The sequence below is a fragment of the Haliaeetus albicilla genome, chromosome 1 (genome assembly GCF_947461875.1).
Source record: "Haliaeetus albicilla chromosome 1, bHalAlb1.1, whole genome shotgun sequence".
NCBI classification, from domain to species: domain Eukaryota; kingdom Metazoa; phylum Chordata; class Aves; order Accipitriformes; family Accipitridae; genus Haliaeetus; species Haliaeetus albicilla.
In genome coordinates, this window is record NC_091483.1 from 20,435,743 (window position 1) to 20,457,083 (window position 21,341).

General features: G+C 39.2%; 1 protein-coding gene across 6 annotated transcripts in view; it reads right to left on the minus strand.

The window, feature by feature from the left end:
* The window catches only part of MAPK10 (mitogen-activated protein kinase 10), a 197,380-nt gene that overhangs the window by 96,490 nt on the left and 79,549 nt on the right, over nucleotides 1-21,341 (minus strand). For 4 of the 6 annotated variants that reach the window (XR_011324320.1, XM_069781359.1, XM_069781387.1 and 1 more), the window contains exon 3: nucleotides 11,541-11,612. The exons of 1 other annotated variant lie outside the window; for it this stretch is intronic. Coding sequence is in view for 3 of the 5 variants with exons in the window: in XM_069781359.1 (XP_069637460.1) it covers nucleotides 11,541-11,606 (66 nt within the window). In the remaining 2 variants the exon portion in view is untranslated. Of the gene's footprint in view, nucleotides 1-11,513; nucleotides 11,613-21,341 lie in introns of all 6 variants that reach the window. One more of the 6 variants, XM_069781366.1, reaches the window with a different exon arrangement.

Below are 21,341 nucleotides of genomic sequence, written 5' to 3' on the forward strand. Positions count from 1 at the left end.
ATTGCAATAAATATCTTATTTTAAAATGAGAAGACTTACATCAGTGTAGAAGTGGGACAAGAGACACAGCAATTAGGCTCTCCATCATTGGTCAGATAAAGCAAATAAGTCTATTCACATGAGCGCTAAAACCTGCCCTGAGCACATGAGAAAGGCCTTGAGAACCTTTCAACAGGAGTTGAAAAAGAAGCAGAGCAGTTTATGAGATGAAGTGGGACCTGACATGGCTCAGCATCATGGAAAGTATTCAGCAGCTCAGGAGATCTTCCCAAGTTCTGAGTTCTGAAGGACAGAAGAGTTGCTTTTGTGACCTGACGAATGCGTTAGTCCTAAGCAAAGGCTAAACTTAGGGTAAACTTTTTACACACTGAAGCTAGTGCTGCAGTGCTGTAACCTCACCCAAATTTGTAGAATTACTATGCAAAAAGTTACATTATAACCATTTTATGACTACTCGTGAGCTCAGTTCCCTGAAGACTATGGAGTGAAATATATAGTAATTTGAGATAAAAAACAGAACTTAATGTTTGTAATTTAGGATTCTATACTACCTGATGCTGAGCACAGGATGCAAAAGTTCAAAAAATTACAATAGATCTGTCCTCAAGTAGTTGACAACTCACTTATGGAAGTCAAGACTTTTCCAAATGCCTTCTCTAAGGAGAGACAAAACCCAAATGTGCCTCTCTCTGCCTGTGCATTTATTTTCAGTGCTCGCAAACACAGCTTCTAAATTTTCTTATTTGCTCTATTATAAATTACTTTCCCCAAAAAATCTGAATAATCAACTGTGTTATGTGACTAAGGACTACTAAGCTGAATGTTGATGGAGCCAGGAAAAATGTAAAGTCAATTTGGAGAATATTATTTTTTCGATTTAAAAGGACGTAATTCCAGTGTTCCATGAAGCTGGTCATTAAAAACAGATAACTGACCTTGCTGAGAACTTGGATTCTCAGGTTTGCCTTAGGACAATTAATATTCTTTTTCTGTCCGTTATCTCACTGAAAGGTCCATTGTCACTGGACAGCATTGGTTAATCCTAACCACCTCATTTAGAGACTTAGAAACATTCTAATAAATGTAGCTGTTCATTCAAACAGAAAATCTCATTTCAGAAGAGCAACTAGAAACATTACATTTACTTGTTAATCAGATACAGGGCAAGGCTTTTTCTATTTTTTTTTTTTTTTAAACGCAGAAAGCGAGAAATTTATGGACACTGACATAGTGCTAAATTCAAGCTTACAGAGAGTGAAATGACTCCTAAAGAGGTTTGAATTTTTCTCATCTGAAGAAAGACAGACTGCATCTGATTTGCACTGTGTAGCCCTAGTCTTAAACCTCCTTCCATTATGTGAAGAGAGATGCATAAATTTGGCTAGCTCAGCTATTCATACCAGACCTAGAATTGAGAGGCTTTAATTTTAATAATATGCTCCTCAGAGACAGGAAATAATCACAGCTCCCTCTGGCTAGACAAATGCATTTGCAGTGTGTTTTTTTCTGATGTCATTATCAGAACAATGCAGACAATATTCAGCATTAACACCCGTTACTCTGAAACCAATGTTATACAAAATGTCAGCATAAAAACTGCATTCCTTAGTAAGCCTGACTCATAGCCAGCTCCTCTGGAAGTACAGATACAGCGACTTTTTTAAACAAGCCAGATGACTGTGTTAAGGCTTGGGTGAGCCAGGCCTGCCATAGCTTGTTGCATCCTCACTCCCAAGCTACCCAATAGTTTGTCATGGGGTATGGAGCTACATGGGAAAAGATACTTCATTACTCTACATTTAGAATCCTGTGCACATCAGAATTACTTGCTTTTAAGTTAGACTGACCCTGTGAACTGTTGGCTTCGGGATTCCCATGCTGACTACAGTGGGATTTCTGAACTACTGCAGTTCCAGCAGGTGGTTATTTTAAATCCAGGAATGCCTTAAAAATCAATCAAAACAGCTCAGAAGAACACCCTGTAGTACCTCAGTTACATCAATAATTAATGTGTGCAATTGCTTCAGTCATTTCAACAGCAGTTGAAGTGATGTTGATCGATGGGGCACAGAAGACCACAATTGGTAAGACCTGGTCAGAACACACAAGTGTCCTGATGAGCAGCTCTCCTCTGTGTAACACAGACCATTCCTACGACAATCCGCTCCTAACTGTGAGTAGGAAAGGTAAAGACCGTTTTATTTTTCACAGAATTTCATGGAAAAGTCTGTCTACTTAAAAATCTGTGAGCCATAAGGAGCTTTGATAGAAAATATCAACACCAAGAATTACTTACAGAAGTCAAAACAGGCTGATTTACTTTGAAGTTCACTCCAAACAGAATGCCTCCTCTCAGTGACAAACGCTTCAGCTTTGTGGACAGACCAAACAGACTCCAGGTCATCTACTAATTTGCCTCCTCCCTTTAAACCAACACTGTTAAAATACCAAAAAACCCCACTCTCTGTATTTTCCTGATTTTTACCAAAGCCTAAATAAGCAAAATTAAAACACAGTAAGCCTACTGCTTAAACCAAAAGTACTGCTTACTTTTCTAAGAACAAGGAGATGAATAACTATCCTTGTCATGATCGTAATTTATAACAAATCCCTAAGTCAATGAATTAAAAGTGTTATTGGATTAATCACATTTTATCAGATACCCAAACCAATGACACGTAATCAAATCATGAACCATCTCCAAGTTGATACAACAGCCACTTCCTAAATGAGGACTCCAAAATTAAGCTAAAAAAAGCTTTTCCCATTAGCAAGGAAATTCATACTCTTAATAGAGCATGTCAATGTTAGGTTTAGTTCCAAACCCTGATTAAAAGGTTCTTCTCAAAGTCTTCAAATCCACATTGCTGATCTTAAAGAAACCTACACACCAGATTTTGGTCTCGTTCTGTTACATTCTCAGTGCTCATTCAAACCCCTTCCAGAAGCCTTGGTGTTGGTATACCAGTTAATATCCCCTTCCCACCCACCCCACCCCCATCTACACTATGTAAACTATTTCAGATTCAGGTTTTACTACATAATGCTTACAAGTTCTATACTGGCAGCTTAAGTTAAAGCTTTGATTGTCTGACAGCAGAAAGGAACACAGGGCTAGGAATTTCCAGTATACATCCTTCTGTATACACACCTAAACCAAAAACTTCGTTCAAATTTGATTGATACTGACATCTTAAGAAACTAGGAATTCGCACTTCATTAAGAATTAATTAGCTGGGGAAAGGGAGGGTATACATACACACAGCAATCAGGTTTACTTCTTAGGATATCATAGCAAAGATGCATAGGTCTCATAGAAAAGTGAGCTTCACTCAATTAATGAATTTTCAGGTGAACTTCAAATTAAATTGGGCAAGCTATAATACTGGGGCCCCAAAGTAATAGTAAACATTGAGGTGTGAAACAAAAGCAAATTTCTCCATCCTTTTCACTTTGAACAAAACATGTCTAGTTTCTCAGACCTCTGTGTAATGTGAAAGATTATTCCTCAGAGACAAAGTATGCATTGGAGTGCCATTTGTTCTTGGTTTCCATAAATATTGCTTCAATGCTCACCTGAACTCAACTATCATTTCACATGTACAAGAATGCACACACCATTATTTTCTCCTTCCAGTATCTAGTTGAAAACTTCTAACACACACCTAATGCCATTCTCTTTCCTCCATACTGAGAAATTTAACAGTAAGAGAAGTGAAAGTTTTTCAGACCTGAAAACATAACTATCCTTGTGGGGTCACTTAAACGCAGAGCCATATCTGCAATGATGTTTGCTTATTATCTCAACAACTGGGGAGGAGGAAAGAAAACGAACTGTCATGATTCAGGCATTTGACGTGAAGGAAAAAGATACTCTCACCATCACTAAATGCCTAGAGAACATATATTTTGCTTTCAAACAATAATTATTTAAAAATTTGGTGAAACTCAAATAACTTACTGCCTCAAACATAGCTACAAGTTGTATTCTTTTCCTTTTTTTCCTCCACAGCATAGAGAGCAAGAGAGAGGGTTAAAAAGCACAACAGAAACAAGATGATGTTATTTTCTGTATTATGAGGTGAATTGTTTCCTGATATCCCATTTTATTTGTCCATTTCTACCCCATAAAATAACTGTATTTTATTATGTTTCACTGACAGATCTTTGTTTCTGATGACCACTCCTCCTATTACTGATAAGCCTAAAATATCACAATTTCTTACAGCTCAGTATCTCAGACATCTTAGCTTTTATAAATACAAATCATGCTAATGACAGTTTAAGCTAAATTGCTCTCCTTTGCATTTCCAGGAGAATGAGTGCTGTCAGAGTTTGTTAGCAGGCATCAGTTGAGGGGAAACTTTACCTCAATATTAGTATCCTTCCCTGTCTGCACACAGAAATACCTACAGGAACACATCAGCTTTTACGAGTGCCATGATTCAAGGCTACTGAAAACAAATAAATGACATGTGCGAACACAGGCAAGGAAAAGAATTAGCTGGAAGACTGAAAGGCTGGCTCCTAATACGCAGTTGGCACAGCACCCAAAGATGAGCCGGATGCAAAAGAGAGGATGTTCTGAGCCAGCAATCACAGTGGCTCCCCTGGGGCCCCCACGCTCCACACCATCTCAGACAAAGCGACTGGTATGAGGAACAGTATGTTTCAGAGGCGGATGCCTTCGATTCCCTCAGGATCCAAAAGGATAATATCTTAAAGCTACAATTTGATCTTAAAAGTCAGATGCTGAGATTATACAAATTGAAATTCTGAAGCATGGTAAAATCCTCAGAGTCATCTTGCCAGCTCTGAAAATGTACATACAGGCAAGCCCTGCTCACCTGTGTGCATCTGCTAAGTCAACAATGCTATTAATTTAATGGCTATCCTCCCACTTGTACAGCTGTAATTGTCTCAGAAGATTCAAGTGCCAGAATTCTGGGATGAACAGACATTTACTGATCCTCTACTTTGGATTTAACGGTCACAGGTTTTGCTGTGTAAATTTGGATGGCCACAGAAGCCGCCACTCGAGAAATACAAAGTATCATGCATAAAAAGGTTTACTAAATTATTTTTCATTGTGTATTCTGTATATGTCACATTTATGGCAGAAATAGTATCTATTTTTCTCACCATGAAGGCAGACTTCTCACTTATTCTGGCTCTCCCTGAACTCAAAACTCCACAGATAGTGATCAAATCTCCTACAAAAAAATAGGGTTTTCATCCTGTATGTGTGTGTTTGGGTGTAGTATTACAGATTTTTATCTTATCAGCTGCATCACACCACAGTTCCCCATTCTTCCACCTCATTCCCACCCTCTAAGGATTGTAATCCCACCCTGTAAGGATTGTATTAGTCACCTAGCCTTCCTGATTTTAGTGTGTTTTGGATAGCATTTTTAACAGCTTAATTCTCTGCCTTCTTTTAACCTCTCCAGCAGTCTTGCCCTAGCCCCCAGACACAATCTACCCTCCTTTATGAAGTCAGCCTTTCAAATAGCCAACTGACCCTTGCAAACAACTCAATCTTGATCCATTGATCATTGACCTTTTTACTGTATTTTCTTTGTTCACTCTATTTTAAAACATCATATTAAAACACCTTATTAGATGGAGTACAATATTTGTAAGTGCTGGCTGGTTTTTTGGTTTGTTTTGTTTAAACACACTGTCTTTGTTTAACCTATTCTAACTGAGATATCGAAAACCCAGCAGCTTCAGAACTGGCTCTTACCTAGTTCTGATTACACAAGAAGCAGCACGACTGCCTTCTGTTTCCTTTTCATCAGTATCTACTCAAAACACAAAGCAAAGCACTATTTACATATTCTTCACTTGTCCTTCACATGTTCACTGAGCTTTAACTACTTTTAATTAATTGCTTCTTTCTTACAGGCACAAAATGTTTGTAGTTCATTTGTAACTGTGGTATCACATGTTGCTCAGAAGTCACTGTAACACAAAGATGTCTGCTTCATTCCAGGCAGGCTACTAGGAGATGAGGAACATGCGAGTATCTGCACAACAAAACAACTAGTTCAAAATGATTCCTCATTCCCCGATGCCTGAAGAATTCAACACTGACGCACAAGTAACATCCAACCCTGGTCATTGTACCAAAGAAGGTAAGGATGAGAAGACTGATCAATAAACACTGAGAGAAAAGATTCCTTGAGAGTGAGGTTTCTTCATGGACAGGAACTTAATCAGTGATCCAAATGGAAAATGTAGACAAAAATACAGGAAAGAAAGATGTAAGAGTAGGTGAGAAAGCTACAGTAAAGTTGTTTGGAAACATCTCCTTCAGGCGCAGCTCCAGAGATAGGAAGCTAGCAAAGACACACTGTGAAATTATGTCCAAAACAGAGGAAAGCGATGGCAGCAGCCACATCTAACTTGCAGGAGAAATGAGAAGAGAGGAAACACTGCAGTTTGTATTAATCAGTTTGTTCTGAGGCCCTAGCTTTGAAAAAGAAGCAATAACATGGGAAGAAGCAAGATGCAATTAAGATTAGGAAAGAGAAATGGGATCACTAAAAGTTGGCCGAAACATCGCAACACTAAGAAATGAAAAGTACACTCAGTTTATCAACAGTAGTGAAGGGAACATCGCAGTACAGTGTGTTAGGAGCATAGGAGAGCCAAGACGGGATTAACAGCTCCTCTTTATTTATTGCATATATTCATAATACAGTATATTTCAAATGGTTTACACTTCTCAGGAAACACTGAAATAGCAGGTATTGTTTAAGAGGCTTTCTTCTACTACACAAACAGGGCAGCAAGAAGACTGACTACATGAAATGCTATGCCCCAATGCACATCATGGCTTTCTTTAAAAGGAAGGGTAAAGCAGCAGCATGTAACAACAGTACAGATGAAGTATTCAAAAAACCTAAATTTCTCAATATAATTATATAATTACAGTATTCACTGTGAAGACAATAGCTAATGAAAAGATTCTCCCTTTTATAAGTAAAGGCTATAAGGAGCTGAATACTTTAATCACACCTTTTCTTAAAAATAGACAGCTCTTGATACTATGAAGTATCATTTTAGTCCTAGAAATCTAAGACATAGGTCACTGCTCATTGATGGCTTATGAATACCAATTAATCTCCCATTGGATAGAAGCATAATTATAGGACATTCTGCATCAAGACAGTTTCTTTAAACGTCAAAGTAGTAACTCCATCCAATCTAATTAAAGCATTAGTTGTAACTAAAGTGTTTTACCAAAGTTAGGATAAAATTAAAAAACAGACCAGATGAATCAACCAATCAATGGAGAGCAATGCAATTAATAAAGCTGGTCTTTTCTATATGTAAAATGAAAAAATTTCTAAAATAATGTGATTTTTAAATGGTCATTGATGCAATATTGCGTCTAGGAAGTCTATACACATTTTGTTCAAGACAGGTAAGCATGACTGGGAAATAAAGGAAGCTAGCAGAATACAGGGAAAAAAAGATGTCTAGAAAGAAATTGAAGCTTTTAAAAATCTTTTTTTTTTTTTTTTTAAAGCATGAATTAAGCAGAAGTTTGCAAAAATACCCTCGATATGCCAACTAAAATTTCGTTCTAAGGTTTTCATTCTGTGGCATCAGTACAGCACCAATTCCAATTTCAGTATGCAAAAACGCTGACATACTCTATCTGGGACATGAAATTGTTTAAATTGGGCAATAAAGACTAGTGATGATGCTGCAGCAAAGAACTAGCATGTGAATTTACATTCCTGATTCACATTAAACGTTTTCTTAACACGCATAGCCAGGTCCCCGATATCTCATCTCAGTAATCCCATGTCCTGCTTTTCTGTTAAAAAACCTATTTGTTGCAGCAGTATGGAAATTCTGTGACATGTGTTTTTCAAAGACAAGAAAATTCAGGACTACTGCTCCAAGTAAAAAAATCACAGAATTGTATTCTAAATAAAGGTATCCTATGCAGCTACAGTTTAGAAAACTTGAAAATTCTGACAGGCTGTACACGTCTTGATGTTGATTAAAAAAAAAGTCAAGAAACTAAATGAAGAAAAACATGGATGAAGCAGTCAGCATCCTTTAGACGTTGTTAGCTATTATTCAGCACTTTAACATCCTGTTTTAATCAGAATATACTACTCTGCATTACACTGTACTTCAGTAAGAATGTGTAGGGTCCTACAGATAAAACTTGGTGATATCCGACTTACAAAAGTCTAATGAAATTCTATAAGCCTAAAAAAGAAAACTTCTTGTCCTACCTTTCTATTGCAATAGAAAAGCAGATGTCCGTTTCCTCAGTCTTAAAAGACGGCTGTTTCAGAACATGATTTGGCTAGCAATATACAGTAATGCCAGACTTCAGTATTTTTATACTGCAAATGGGGCGGGGGGGGGGGGGGGGGGGCGCATACCTACCCCATTTATGCTACTGAGTTTTTCTTAGGAAGGGCTTTTCTTTTTTCCTTAAGTTGGAAATCCTTAAGATTCTATTCCTGCTGAATTAGCATTTAATCATATCAAACTAGTGTACTCGATGTAAGCTCTGTGTCAAGAGGAACAGCCTATAACTAGGTATATGTCACTTTCTTTCATAGCACATAAAGCTATGCCTTTTAGGCCATGAGAGAGAAATTGCCAGAAAATATTTATTACAAGAAAAATATGTCCACAGTACTAACGATCATTGGAGTACTCTTCAATATTGTATGTTTGTAAAAGACACTTCAGCACAACTCTGTATTTTGCAGTAAGTCCACAGCGATGCACAAATTCCAAATGGGAGCAGGACTACTATTCTGCGTGGTAAACACGAGTCACAAAATTGCAGTAGTCCACTGGATAAACTGTATATTCTAGTACACCATCACTAGAGGCACTCAACAGGTCAAGAGGGCAGGATCGAACTATACCACACTGCGTTTTTCTGATACCTGTTGCATGCTTACATAGTAGAAATAATTTTTGCATTTGTTGAACCACACAAAAAATTATTGAGTTTAATTATGTTCACTGGAAACTACATTTTTGTGGTCTCTTGTCTAGATACTGCTGGGATCCTTGTCAGCTGTAGATACCTCAAGATCTGAGTGGCAGTATCTACCTCTTTGCTGATGATAACTATTCTGCTGTCACATCATCATCTGTTGTTAACAGTAGATCCTGAACCTCTCAGATTTACTGATTCAGCAGACAGAAGTTTCCCAAAGGTACAAACAAATTTTACACTTAGAGCAGAAGAATGACTAGTAAATCACAGGGCATTTGATTTCCACATTAGCATCATGAATAAGCATGGAATAAACAATATTACTGGAGACTGTTGAATAGTCTCTAAATAAAGATCTGGATGTTTGGACCAAGTACTACCAGGATACAGATATAACCCACATCCTGCCCTATGCAATACAAATGAACAGCAACCATGACAGCTAAGGTCTTAATGCAACAAAACACTGAATTTAGAGACTGTTCATGTACTTAATGCTAACTATGTGCTTAACTGTTATTTGGATCAGGGCCTATCTTTATGGAGAGAATAAATTAACACAAAGCCTGAAACCAGCTCCTGAAACCTCAGGAGAATAAATCTGAAGATCTGAAGACCCTGAAAAGGTATTTGTGCGATAAGCACTTGAAGGATAGAACCTAGTTTCCTGCAATGTCAGGACAGTATCTTTTGTATGTATTTATGGCTGACTTCCCTTTGGGTACCTGCTGTAGGTGTTAAACATGAATCAGTTTCATTCAGTGCTAAAAATTCATCCAAAATGCTGTTGATTTCATCATATATACTTTAACAAAAACACTGTAAATACATTTCGTTCTGTATGTGCCTCTGAACACCTTTTATTAAGTTAGGGTAACAGCAAAGGAATAATTACAGTGGCATGTTTCCACTAAATCCAGAACCAGGAGTGCAGTAACAGAAAGCACTGGCTATACATGGTCATGCACTGATTGATGCCAAGACTAAAGGAGCACTGAACATAAACGAAGTGATTAAGAGTACCTTTCCTCTGCATGTGTAAAATAGAAAAGTTTCTGTACAGCTGTGCTTTGGTCTAAGTAAAAAGGAGAGGAAAGTTGGCAAGCAGAGCTATGCAAAAACCTGTATTCTGCACAGTGAAAGTAACTTTTTCATCAATAACTTTTTCATCAATAACATCTTTTTCATACAATCTGAGGAAAAAACTTTTTTGCAATTTTTGCAAAATTTTTTGAATTTTTTTGCAAGCAAACTGTCAAAATGTTTTCTTCTCTCAAAAACAGTGGAAGAATTAAGCCAGTTAGATAAACATATGCACATGAAGAACAGGAGATAAAAAAGGACAGAGAAAACAGTTAAACAATAGCCAAGATCCATCCTGGAGCTGATGACTTACTAAGTGCAGAGCCAACCTTCTCAGCAAAACAAATATTTAGTACTCCTGAGCTGAAAAACACAAACCAAACCTCCCAACAGCTGTCACTGTTCTGTATTAAATGCTTACATACAAGTAATAGCCCTTTCTTTTTTAGAATTGTACTTTCACTTGGACCCCATAAGTAATACAAAGGGGAAAAAACCAGGGTTTACCATAATTCCATTTCTAAGAATGCAGCATTGTTCTCACCCCTCAAAAAATGAAGAATGTCCCTAATGTCCCTCCTGCTAGTTAGATTATTGGTGTCCCATCTCACCACAAAAACTATGAAGAGACAGAATTCAAACCCAAAACACTGTTCAGAAGTGAGCAAAAAAAGTTATCTTTCTTTCATGATGGAAAAACATGCACACAGATTTGTGACATATATATATATATGTATGTTAACTTAATCTAACCAAGAGAACCAAAAACTGGACAAATTAATACACTTTTTTCTTCATATCACAAACTTAAGTTCCAGCCTTGTAGACTTCCAAGCATTGTGAACAAACAATTTCAAGGGTAACTGAGAAATACAAAATTGGCTATAGTGCAGTCTCATGACTCCAGAACCTACATAGCACATGGTGTTCAACTGGAGACAAGACACATAATTTTAATTACCCTCCCTTCACTTCTAATAAAGGTAGACTAAGGAACAGAAAATCGTAGTCACAGGCTACAATGGAAAAGGCTCTGTCTCATAAAAATAGAGGCTAAGATAAAATAGTTTTAATTTGCATATTTCTGTGAAAGCATCTGTCTACGTACAGTTATGTTGTTTGATTCATTATTAAGTTTATTGGAAGTACAGCCAACATTTTTTGTTTGCAAACTCTACTATTTTTTTTACCTAAAAAAAAAAAAGAATCTCAGAACATTAGCTGACATCTTAGCAGAACAAAACTAAAAATCACTAAGAGCAAACTACAAAATAAACTTCAAAATAAATAGAAAAGTAATTTTTGTGATGCATTCTTCTATTTTTTATATTTACTCTCATTCTTATAACTGGTTACTCGCAGTAAGCTGCTGAAATTCACTTCTATTTTTAAATTTATTATGGCATGAACTGCAAAAATAAAGTATAAGTTTATACTGTACCTTGTTTTACCTGTAAGGAACACACACCTGACAAAAGGCAATCTTCACATCCAGAGTAGGTTCACCACAATAATACAAGAAATGGCGGCTCATAAATACCTGCAATTAAAGAAAAATAAACATAGAAATCTTGTATGTCTGCTGATGTGCAAGTACAATGGAGCTCTATCTACATCTGGACTATAAAACCAACTTGAGTTGCTACCCAGCTTGTGAACAACAGATATCAGTTAGAACACTGAACTGTAAATAGGCTCTAATTTTTTTCTGATGCTCATCAAGGTTATAGCCTCAAATATGACTTGGTTACATCTGCAAAATTTTACAGTAACTGATGCCATTACCTCAAAGTTTATCATGTCATTTTGTATATTCCTACATAAACAAAAATAAAAATCAGGTCAATAATGTTCTAAACAATGTAGGAATGGGAGACAGTTGTTATTATGGGGAGGAAAAAAACAAGTCTTAAGTTGACAATTATTAGGAAAGTTATAGAAATGGGAAGACTAATTATGTCACTGTATAAATTCATGGCACAACCACTTTATGAATATTACATGTAGTTACAGTTCTCATCTTAACATATTACAACTAGAAAAATTACAGAAAAGGGTGGCAAGAAGGGTCCAAAGCACATACAGATTCCTTACATGATACAACTGCACGGACTGAGAATTTTTCTTTTTAGCCTAGAAAATAGCTGTCTGAGTGAAGATATGCTGGAGATCCATAAAATGAGTGGCATACAGAAAAGTGAAAAAGAAAACACTCTTCCCTTTTTTTAAAAAATAGAAGAATTATGTGGCATCAAATTAAGTTATCAAACAACAGATTCAGAATTGGCAATAGGAGAGAATTCTTTGCAGTGTTTCATCAGACTGTGAAACTCCCTGCCTCATGTTGCTATGGATGTCAGAAGTCAACATTAAGTCCTAGTATGATTAGGCAAATTCACATAAGAAGGAATCTGCTGAAGGATATTAACCTCAAAAATATCACCTCTGACTTAAGGCAACCCTGAGTCACAGTCTGCCACTATATGCTCACCCTATTTTTAGATTCTTTCACAGGCATCTGATACTGGCCAAGGGAGCCATCCACTAGACTAGACAGGCCTCCCTGTGTACCCTATTACAGCTGTTTTAACTTAACTCCATAGTACCACATTCAGCTCTGACTAATCAATCCTCTCCTAGCTGCATTCTAGCATGGGACATCAATGGAAAAAAACCCACAGTAATGCAATCAGGCTGAAATAAATAGGTATGTCACAAGACTTTGGAGCACATGGATTTTTTTGCAGGACTCAAAAAAACCAAACAAATTTTTAACAGTACAATTAAAAAAACAGCAATTTTAGGTAAAAAGAGATAAATAATACAGAACTTCCATGTTTTTCTTTTAAATATAAGCCCACTGCAAAGACTTAAAAACCAAAAAACCACAGCATCACTCTGTTAAGATATAGCCACGATTCTAAAACACTATGTTCCTCCCTAAGGCACTTGTCTTCAATAGGAACAATTAACTAACTTCAGGTGTAAACGCCACTGAGACAAGACTTAATTTGGAGTAACTTCATCTGACACAAACTGACCAGGACTTAAGAAACTACAAGAAAGTATTCATCAATACTTGCCAACTTGAATGCATCACGTGCTCCCACATGTGTTTAATTTCTAATGAATGAATGAATAATCCTGTTATGAAAGCAAGTGTATGACCTTTTCTGCATCATGTTACAGTGTCAAAGATTGCTGCCTCATTGCCCAGTGAGTCATTACCAGAGCCTCACATTCCACAGAAAGTTTATATTAAAACAAGAAGGAGAAAGAAAGAAAGATACAAAAAAAGCTTTTAACATTAGTCATATTGCCAGTGATTTCTGGAAAGCCAGCAGATAATTACACTCTCACGCTGCAGATATATACACTGTGAAATCCTATTGGCTGGATGCATTATATTGCTATAATAATCAATGACTGAAATATCATTAGTCATAACATACCACATTCGAGACAGACACTTATTGTGGAAAGTGAATAAAGGAGGGGAAGGGAATTGGGGAAATTTGTTTCCTCACTGAATTTGCTGCAAGGGTCAACTGAGAAGACACGCTTTGTATTATATATGTATTACTAGTCATACACAACTCCTCAGTTTTCCATAGGAGTGACTGTAAGTGTTAATAGTCAACCTTGGCAGAGCAATAGACTGGTGAATTTTATGAACTGGAATATATTTAACAATTTATTATGTGGTCCTTATATGCAGTCACTGCTTACAAAATAACCGAAGTATGATATGTTTTAATGGCCTAGATCAATACTCGTATTCCTCTGTACATGAGATACATCAAATGAATCAGTAGAGGCTGAGATCCTCCAACTGTACACCAGGAATGACAATACCTTTCTGTAGCACAGAGGTCTGTAAGACTGTATGCTCAGGGCGAAACAGATCTGAGTTCATGTTTTACATAGTGTGCATCTTCATATACTGAATTCATATGCAATCCCCTTCAGTGCCCTATAAGTAATCACACGTGTATGCAACTTAATTTCTTAAGCCAGAAAATACATTTACACTCAATGATGTAAATACCCTTGATCACACCTCCTCTGGTGCCAGCTGACACCGCACCACTGAAGAAGTGTCAGTGTAAAGTGAATAGAGAACTGTCCTGATGCTGAGATAATTGTGTCACAACATAAAGCAGTTATAAAACAAGAAGCTACTGACAAACAGCCTCACTCACTAGGGATCTGAGCTTCAGGTGAGAGCATAAGCATCCAGTATTTCTTTATCCTTATTTCTGATGCTTTATCTTTTCAACCTTGAGCAAAATCACCCAGGGTGGGAAGAACTGGGACAACAGGAACAGTGCTGATACAACGAAACACATTGCAATAACCCAGGCTGGCATCCAACTGGGAAGCCAGAGATCGCAGTAGCATCACAGGGAGAAAACCTGTCTATGAAACACTAAAACCAAAATTGGATCTCAAATTTTCATCAGGATCAAGGCATCTATATGCCAGAGCCCAGAGGGTTGTGGTGAATGGGGTGAAATCCAGTTGGCGGCGGGTCACAAGTGGTGTTCCCCAGGGCTTGGTGTTGGGCCCCGTTCTGTTTAATATCTTTATTGATGATTTGGATGAGGGGATTGAGTGCACCCTCAGCAAGTTTGCAGATGACACCAAGTTGGGAGGCAGGGTTGATCTGCTTGAGGGTAGGAAGGCTCTACAGAGGGATCTGGACAGGCTGGATCGATGGGCTGAGGCCAATTGTATGAGGTTCAACAAGGCCAAGTGCCAGGTCCTGCACTTGGGTCACAGCAACCCCATGCAGCGCTACAGGCTTGGGGAAGAGTGGCTGGAAAGCTGCCTGGCAGAGAAAGACCTGGGGGTGCTGGCTGACAGCCGGCTGAGTATGAGCCAGCAGTGTGCCCAGGTGGCCAAGAAGGCCAACGGCATCCTGGCCTGTATCAGAAATAGTGTGGCCAGCAGGAGCAGGGAGGTGATTGTTCCCCTGTACTCTGCACTGGTGAGGCCGCACCTCGAGTCCTGTGTTCAGTTTTGGGCCCCTCACTACAAGAAAGACATTGAGGTGCTGGAGCGTGTCCAGAGAAGGGCAACCCAGTTGGTGAGGGGCCTGGAGCACAAGTCTTAAGAGGAGCGGCTGAGGGAGCTGGGGCTGTTTAGTCTGGAGAAAAGGAGGCTGAGGGGAGACCTTCTTGCTCTCTACAACTGCCTGAAAGGAGGTTGTAGCGAGATGGGTGCTGGTCTCTTCTGTCAGGTGGCTGGTGATAAGTTGCAGCAAGAGAGATTTAGTTTGGATATGAGGAAAAATTTTTTTACTGAGAGGGTTGTCAGGCATTGGAATAGGCTGCCCAGGGAAGTGGTTGAGTCACCATCCCTGGAGGTATTAAAAAAGCGAGTAGACAGGGTACTTCAGGTTATGGCTAAGTGGGCATGGTTGATGGTTGGACTCGATGATCTTGAAGGTCTTTTCCAACCTAAATGATTCTATGATTCTATTCTATAAACCCATAAAAAACATACAAGTCTTATCAGCAAATACATCATCTACTTTCAGGCAAGACAAAACTAGGAGGCACTAAAATAGGAGGAGGAAAGTAGACATATAGGCAAGAGTAACAAAATCCTGAAAATCCTCTCAGCTGTCCAGTGGCACAGCCCCCAAGCAAACTGCTGCCTGGGACTGTGCAGATAACACTGAGGCTTGGCCTCTACCCGGCCTGCTGCTTTGCCATCCTCTTCTTCACTCCACTCCTCCTCCCTTAACAACAGCTACTCTTCCAAACAGAACATAGGCTAATGACATGCCCCAATTTCAGGCATTAACTTCCCCCTTCCCTCAGCGCTATTACCAAATCTGTCTTTTCTGGAGAAGGACTGTTTATTTTTAATAATGCTTACCTTTCTCTCCGGGGGTCAGAAAGATTATCTCATTATTATTCAAACAGCTCTTTGAACACTGAAAGGATTAAATCAATACTATTAGTATAATTACTGAGACCAGAGAGGAAACGGCACAATGACAGTAGACAAAACAGACTAGAAAACCAATAGTAACTGCAGTTCTCAAATATAGCCTCCCACAGTAAATCTTTCTGTTCGTCCTTGATTCTTTCCTCACCCTCAAAGCTACACGATGTTGGTACTCACTGAACGTCTGGGCAATCTGGCAACCAGTCTTTTGGCCTATGAAGCCTTATTTTCCTTCCCAGACGGCACTATTGTTCACATAATTGCCTTCTGGATCATGAATAGAGAGCCTGTGTTTGCCTTAGGCGCAATAGATGCAAACTTTGAGCCTGAGATGCCTGAACTGTTGCTGTACTGATCCGAGGAAAGTCTCGGCACTTGCACCCACCATGTTGCCTCTAAGCTGCTTCTCTAGCTGACACTTAACAAGTTCTCTTGTCTGGAGAAAGCATCACAGTAGCTTTCTTTTCAGAAAATATCTCCATGATGGTTTCTCATCCCTACATCTCCTATCAACAGGCAAATCCCTCATGCCCAATGGATATTGCCTTGGCCTGTCAAAGCATAATTAAAGCTTTTTTGTGACAATTCGGAAGACAAATGTGGAGCCTTAGGAAAGTTCCATGTAAGTTTTTAATTCAGAGAGACAAAGGAGCCAGCTGCCCTGCTGCAATACTGCTTTCTTCATCACAGCAGGCAGGACTCTTCACCTCACCCCACAGCAAAATCACCTGTGTCAAATACACCAATCCAGGGTTGAAACAAGGTTCTTGATGAGAAAAGCTGCAGCAGCTGTTTGACACTGTGGTGGGTTGACCCTGGCTGGGTGCCAGGTGCCCACCAAAGCTGCTGTATCACTCCCCACTCCCCCTTTCAACTGGACAGGGGAGAGAAAACATAACAAAAGGCTCATGGGTCAAGATAAGGACAGGGAGAGATCACTCAACCAATTACCATCACAGGCAAAACAGACTCAACTGGGGGAAAATTAACTTAATTTATTGCCAAGCAAACCACAGTAGGGTAATGAGAAATAAAACCAAATCTTAAAACACCTTCCCTCCACCCCTCCCCTTCTTCCTGGGCACAGCTTCACTCCCAGATTCTCTACCTAACCCCTCCAGTGGTGCAGGGGGATGGGGAATGGGGGTTGGGGTAGTTCATCACACCTTGTCTCTGCTGTTCCTTCTTCCTCCTCAGGGGGAGGACTCCTCACTCCTCCCCTGCTCCAGTGTGGGGTCCCTCCCATGGCAGACAGTCCTCCACAAACTTCTCCAACGTGGGTCCTTCCCACGGGCTGCAGTTCTTCACAAACTGCTCCAGCATGGGTTCCTTCCATGGCGTTCAGTCCTTCAGGAATAGACTGCTCCAGTGTATGTCTCCCACGGGGTCACAATTCCTGCCAGAAAACCTGCTCCAGCACGGGCTCCCCTCTCTCCACAAGGTCACAGGTCCTGCCAGGAGCCTGCTCCAGCATGGGCTTCCCACGGGGTCACAGGATCCTTTGGGCATCCACCTGCTCCAGTGTGGGATCCTTCACAGGCTGTGGGTGGATATCCGCTCCAATGTGGACCTTCAAGGGCTGCAGGAGGACAGCCTGCCTCACCGTGGTCTTCACCATGGGCTGCAGGGGAATCTCTGCTCCAGTGCCTGGAGCATCTCCTCCCCCTCCTTCTTCACTGACCTGGGGGTCTGCAGGTCTGTTTCTCTCACATGTTCTCACTCCTCTCTCTGGCTTCAGTTTCTGTTGCGCAGGGGGTTTTTTTCCCCCCTTCTTAAATATGTTGTTACGGAGGCACTACCACCATCACTGATGGGCTTGGCCTTGGCCTGCGGTGGGTCTGTCTTGGAGCCAGTTGACATTGGCTCTGTCAGACACAGGGGAAGCTTCTAGCAGCTTCTCACAGAAGCCAACACTGTAGCCCCTCCACTATCAAAACCTTACCACACAAACCCAATACAGACATGTATTTAAACCAGTGTTGCTGCACTTGAAATGAATCAAATCCCAAACTAGTCCTGGTACTGTTCTCACCAACTCCCACACTCCTGAGGCTGTACTCTGAGATGTATTTACATGTCCTACAACAAAATGAATTGGAAACAAATCCTTCAAATCCTAATTTAAAAAATAACCCTGTGTGGAAACAAAAAAATTATTAAAAAGTATGAGTTCCAATTTAAACAGAAATCAAATGGCAGCTGAAGATACCATAGACAGAACTACTTGTATTAAAAACAACACTAGATTTAAATCTGGCACAGTATGGCTGCAGACTGGAAGTTTTTAACAGAATCACAGGACATCCCCCAATAATATGCTATAATCTATTCCCATTCCCATCATCTCAATAATAAGGGGAAGCTATATATATTCATATCAAGAGCCAAATCTAGCATTTCTGATTATTTGATATTACCATCCAAATACATCACATGTGCACAATGGGTACAGTGAACGTGCTCCCTATCTTCACAGGCATGTATTTCTATACTCATGCTACAAAAAGCTAATTAAAGCATTTATTGCTGCCTCATTATATTTCATTCATGAATAGAAAGATTCAGAGCATGAAAAAAATTAATGAAATAACACAATCATTTAAAGTTATTTTTAAAAAAACTATCCTGTCGCACTTCAGTGAGAGGGGGCAATTTATCAATTCAGCTGTCATTTAAAAACCTTCTTGAAAAACATTAATGTTCAAAGATTAACATTTATGAATTATTAATGCTTCCTGTTTTGAAAATGTATTTGAATTATTTCATGCATTTCTAGTACTGGAATTCCTCTCTCCATCTGAAAATATACACTCCTATCAGTTCTCTGAAGCTTTGAGTAATACTCTCACTCCTGTAACTATATTTTTCCTTTACTGAAATTTGGCTATTCTACTCTGCATAAACAAGAAGAACAACAATAAAGAAGTTACATAATATTGTCAGAATACTGCATCTTTCCACTTAGCATCTTTGTATCCTGAATGAATGAAATAATGAAGACCTGATCAAAGACATGTAGCATGAGAAAGCATACTGGGAGAAAATGGTCACTTCTGATCCCCAGACTCCTATGGAATTTCATACACTGACTCTGTCTTCCTTAACATGCTGCATCAAGAAAGAAGGGCTGCAATTTGCCCCAATTTTTCAAATAATTGCTGCCAGTTATGATTGGGACATTTATCCTATCAAATTGGTCTTCAAAGACCAGACCTTCAGGCTTATCAGCAATTTTTATAGAACATAATTTTTTTTCACATCTAATTTAGAGCACTGCAACAACAGGGCATTTTCAATATCAGCTTCAATGAGACTCACTGCTTGGCAAGAAGCTAAGCTTCAAGACCTGACAGAGGATAAATATGAACTGAAATTTGCAAGTGGATTAATAATAGACAAGGAGAGTGCTTCTACTAAGAAAGAGTGTTTTTCTGTTGTGTCTACGCTCTCATTTTAGTTACTCTTGGAATAACTGGGGAAAGCAATGGTGTGAACAGGGTAATTATTAAGGTTAAATCCCAGCAGAAATAGATCATCTTCCACTGGCATGAGAAGTAATGGCATGTAAAAATTCACAGGAATCATGCAAGCAGCTCTAAAACTGAACTGCTGGAAGAGAAAAGAGTGGTGAAGAAAGAAAGAATTTAGGAATAGCACTGAAAAGGCTTTTGGAGGAAATACTTATTAAAGGAAAAAGAGCATACAAACTGAAAAGATAGGGGACTTATAAGCAGGTTTTCCTCATGATCACACCTCACATGCAGAAGACAGGAATAAATGAACTCCAAGTCTGGCCTTGCTACCAGCTTCCCGTGTATTCTCAAGTAAATTATTATGAGTCAGATTTCCACATTTAACAATACCTGGTGTAAATGCCCAAGTTGTAACAGTCCAAGATATCACATACCTAAGCAATACTTACTTTTACAAACAGGTACTATCAGATAAAGAACCTGCTCCTGTGAGATGCTGCAGCAGATTAATTAGTTAAGGTTTATGATGATCTTGTGTGCTGGTTTTGGCTGGGATAGAGTTAATTTTCTTCATAGTACCTTTTATGGGGCTATGGTTTGGATTTGTGCTGAAAACAGTGTTGATAACACAGGGATGTTTTCGTTACTGCTGAGCAGTGCTTACATAGAGCCAAGGGCTCTTCTGCTCCTCACACCATCCACCAGCGAGTAGGCTGGAGGTGCACAAGAAGTTGGGAGGGGAGACAGCTGGGACAGCTGACCCCAACTGACCAAAGGGGTATTCCAGACCATATGATGGCATGCTCAGCATATAAAGCTGGGGGAGGAAGAAGGAAGGGTGGGACATTCAGAGTTATGGTGTTTGTCTTCCCAAGTAACCATCACGCATGATGGAGCCCTGCTTTCCTGGAGATGGATGAATACCTGCCTGCCAATGGGAAGTGGTGAACGAACTCCTTGTTTTGCTTTGCTTGCATGTGTGGCTTTTGCTTTACCTATTAAACTGTCTTTATCTCAGCCCATGAGTTTTCTCACTTTTACCCTTCTGATTCTCTCCCCCATCCCAGTGTGAGGGAGGTGAGCAAGTGGCTGCACGGTACTCAGTTACCAGCTGGGCTTAAACCACGACATCTTGTCACAATCTCTCATAACATCTTTTCATTTGTAGCTGAATATCTTCATTCTCTGATGCAAATTCAAAGAGAAAATAAAATCTAGCCACTTCCTAGAGGCATTAAATTAGACTTTGATGTTGGAAGCAGCTCTGAATTTGCACAGGATGACCCTCCAGTGTTAAGTGTGCAAGACTATGGCTACTGTTGTCACCAAAAAATGAAGAAAACCTAACTGGAAAGAGCTGAGCACAGTAAAAAACACCTACTTGCCTACCATAAGATAACTACCTTTACAACAATGGTAAAGCAAGATTTTTTTTTTATTCCCCCCGCATTTTTTATATTCTGGCACTTAGTTTTAATCTGCTTTCTCTTTCGGGGGCGGGGGGAGACAAAAAATTGAGGTAACCACCTCAGCACAATTGAATGAAAAATTCTGCCCTCTCAGAAATTTGGTTTCCTCTGAGAAAAATACTCAATTACTGTCTGCGTCAAGCAGTATCAATAAAACTAATAGGTTTGACTAAATTATATATTCTAAGCTCTAACAGTTTGGAATTAACTTCTAATATGTTGAACAGTATGTTATTGGATCTCATTCTTAATACACTGTTCTGTTATGCAAGTTAACCACCCCATTAAGAAGAGTGCATATAAAAAGAACAAATATCCTAGTCAAAAGCAAAACTCTAACTTCGGGAGAAATTTATGAAAGGCCAGGGC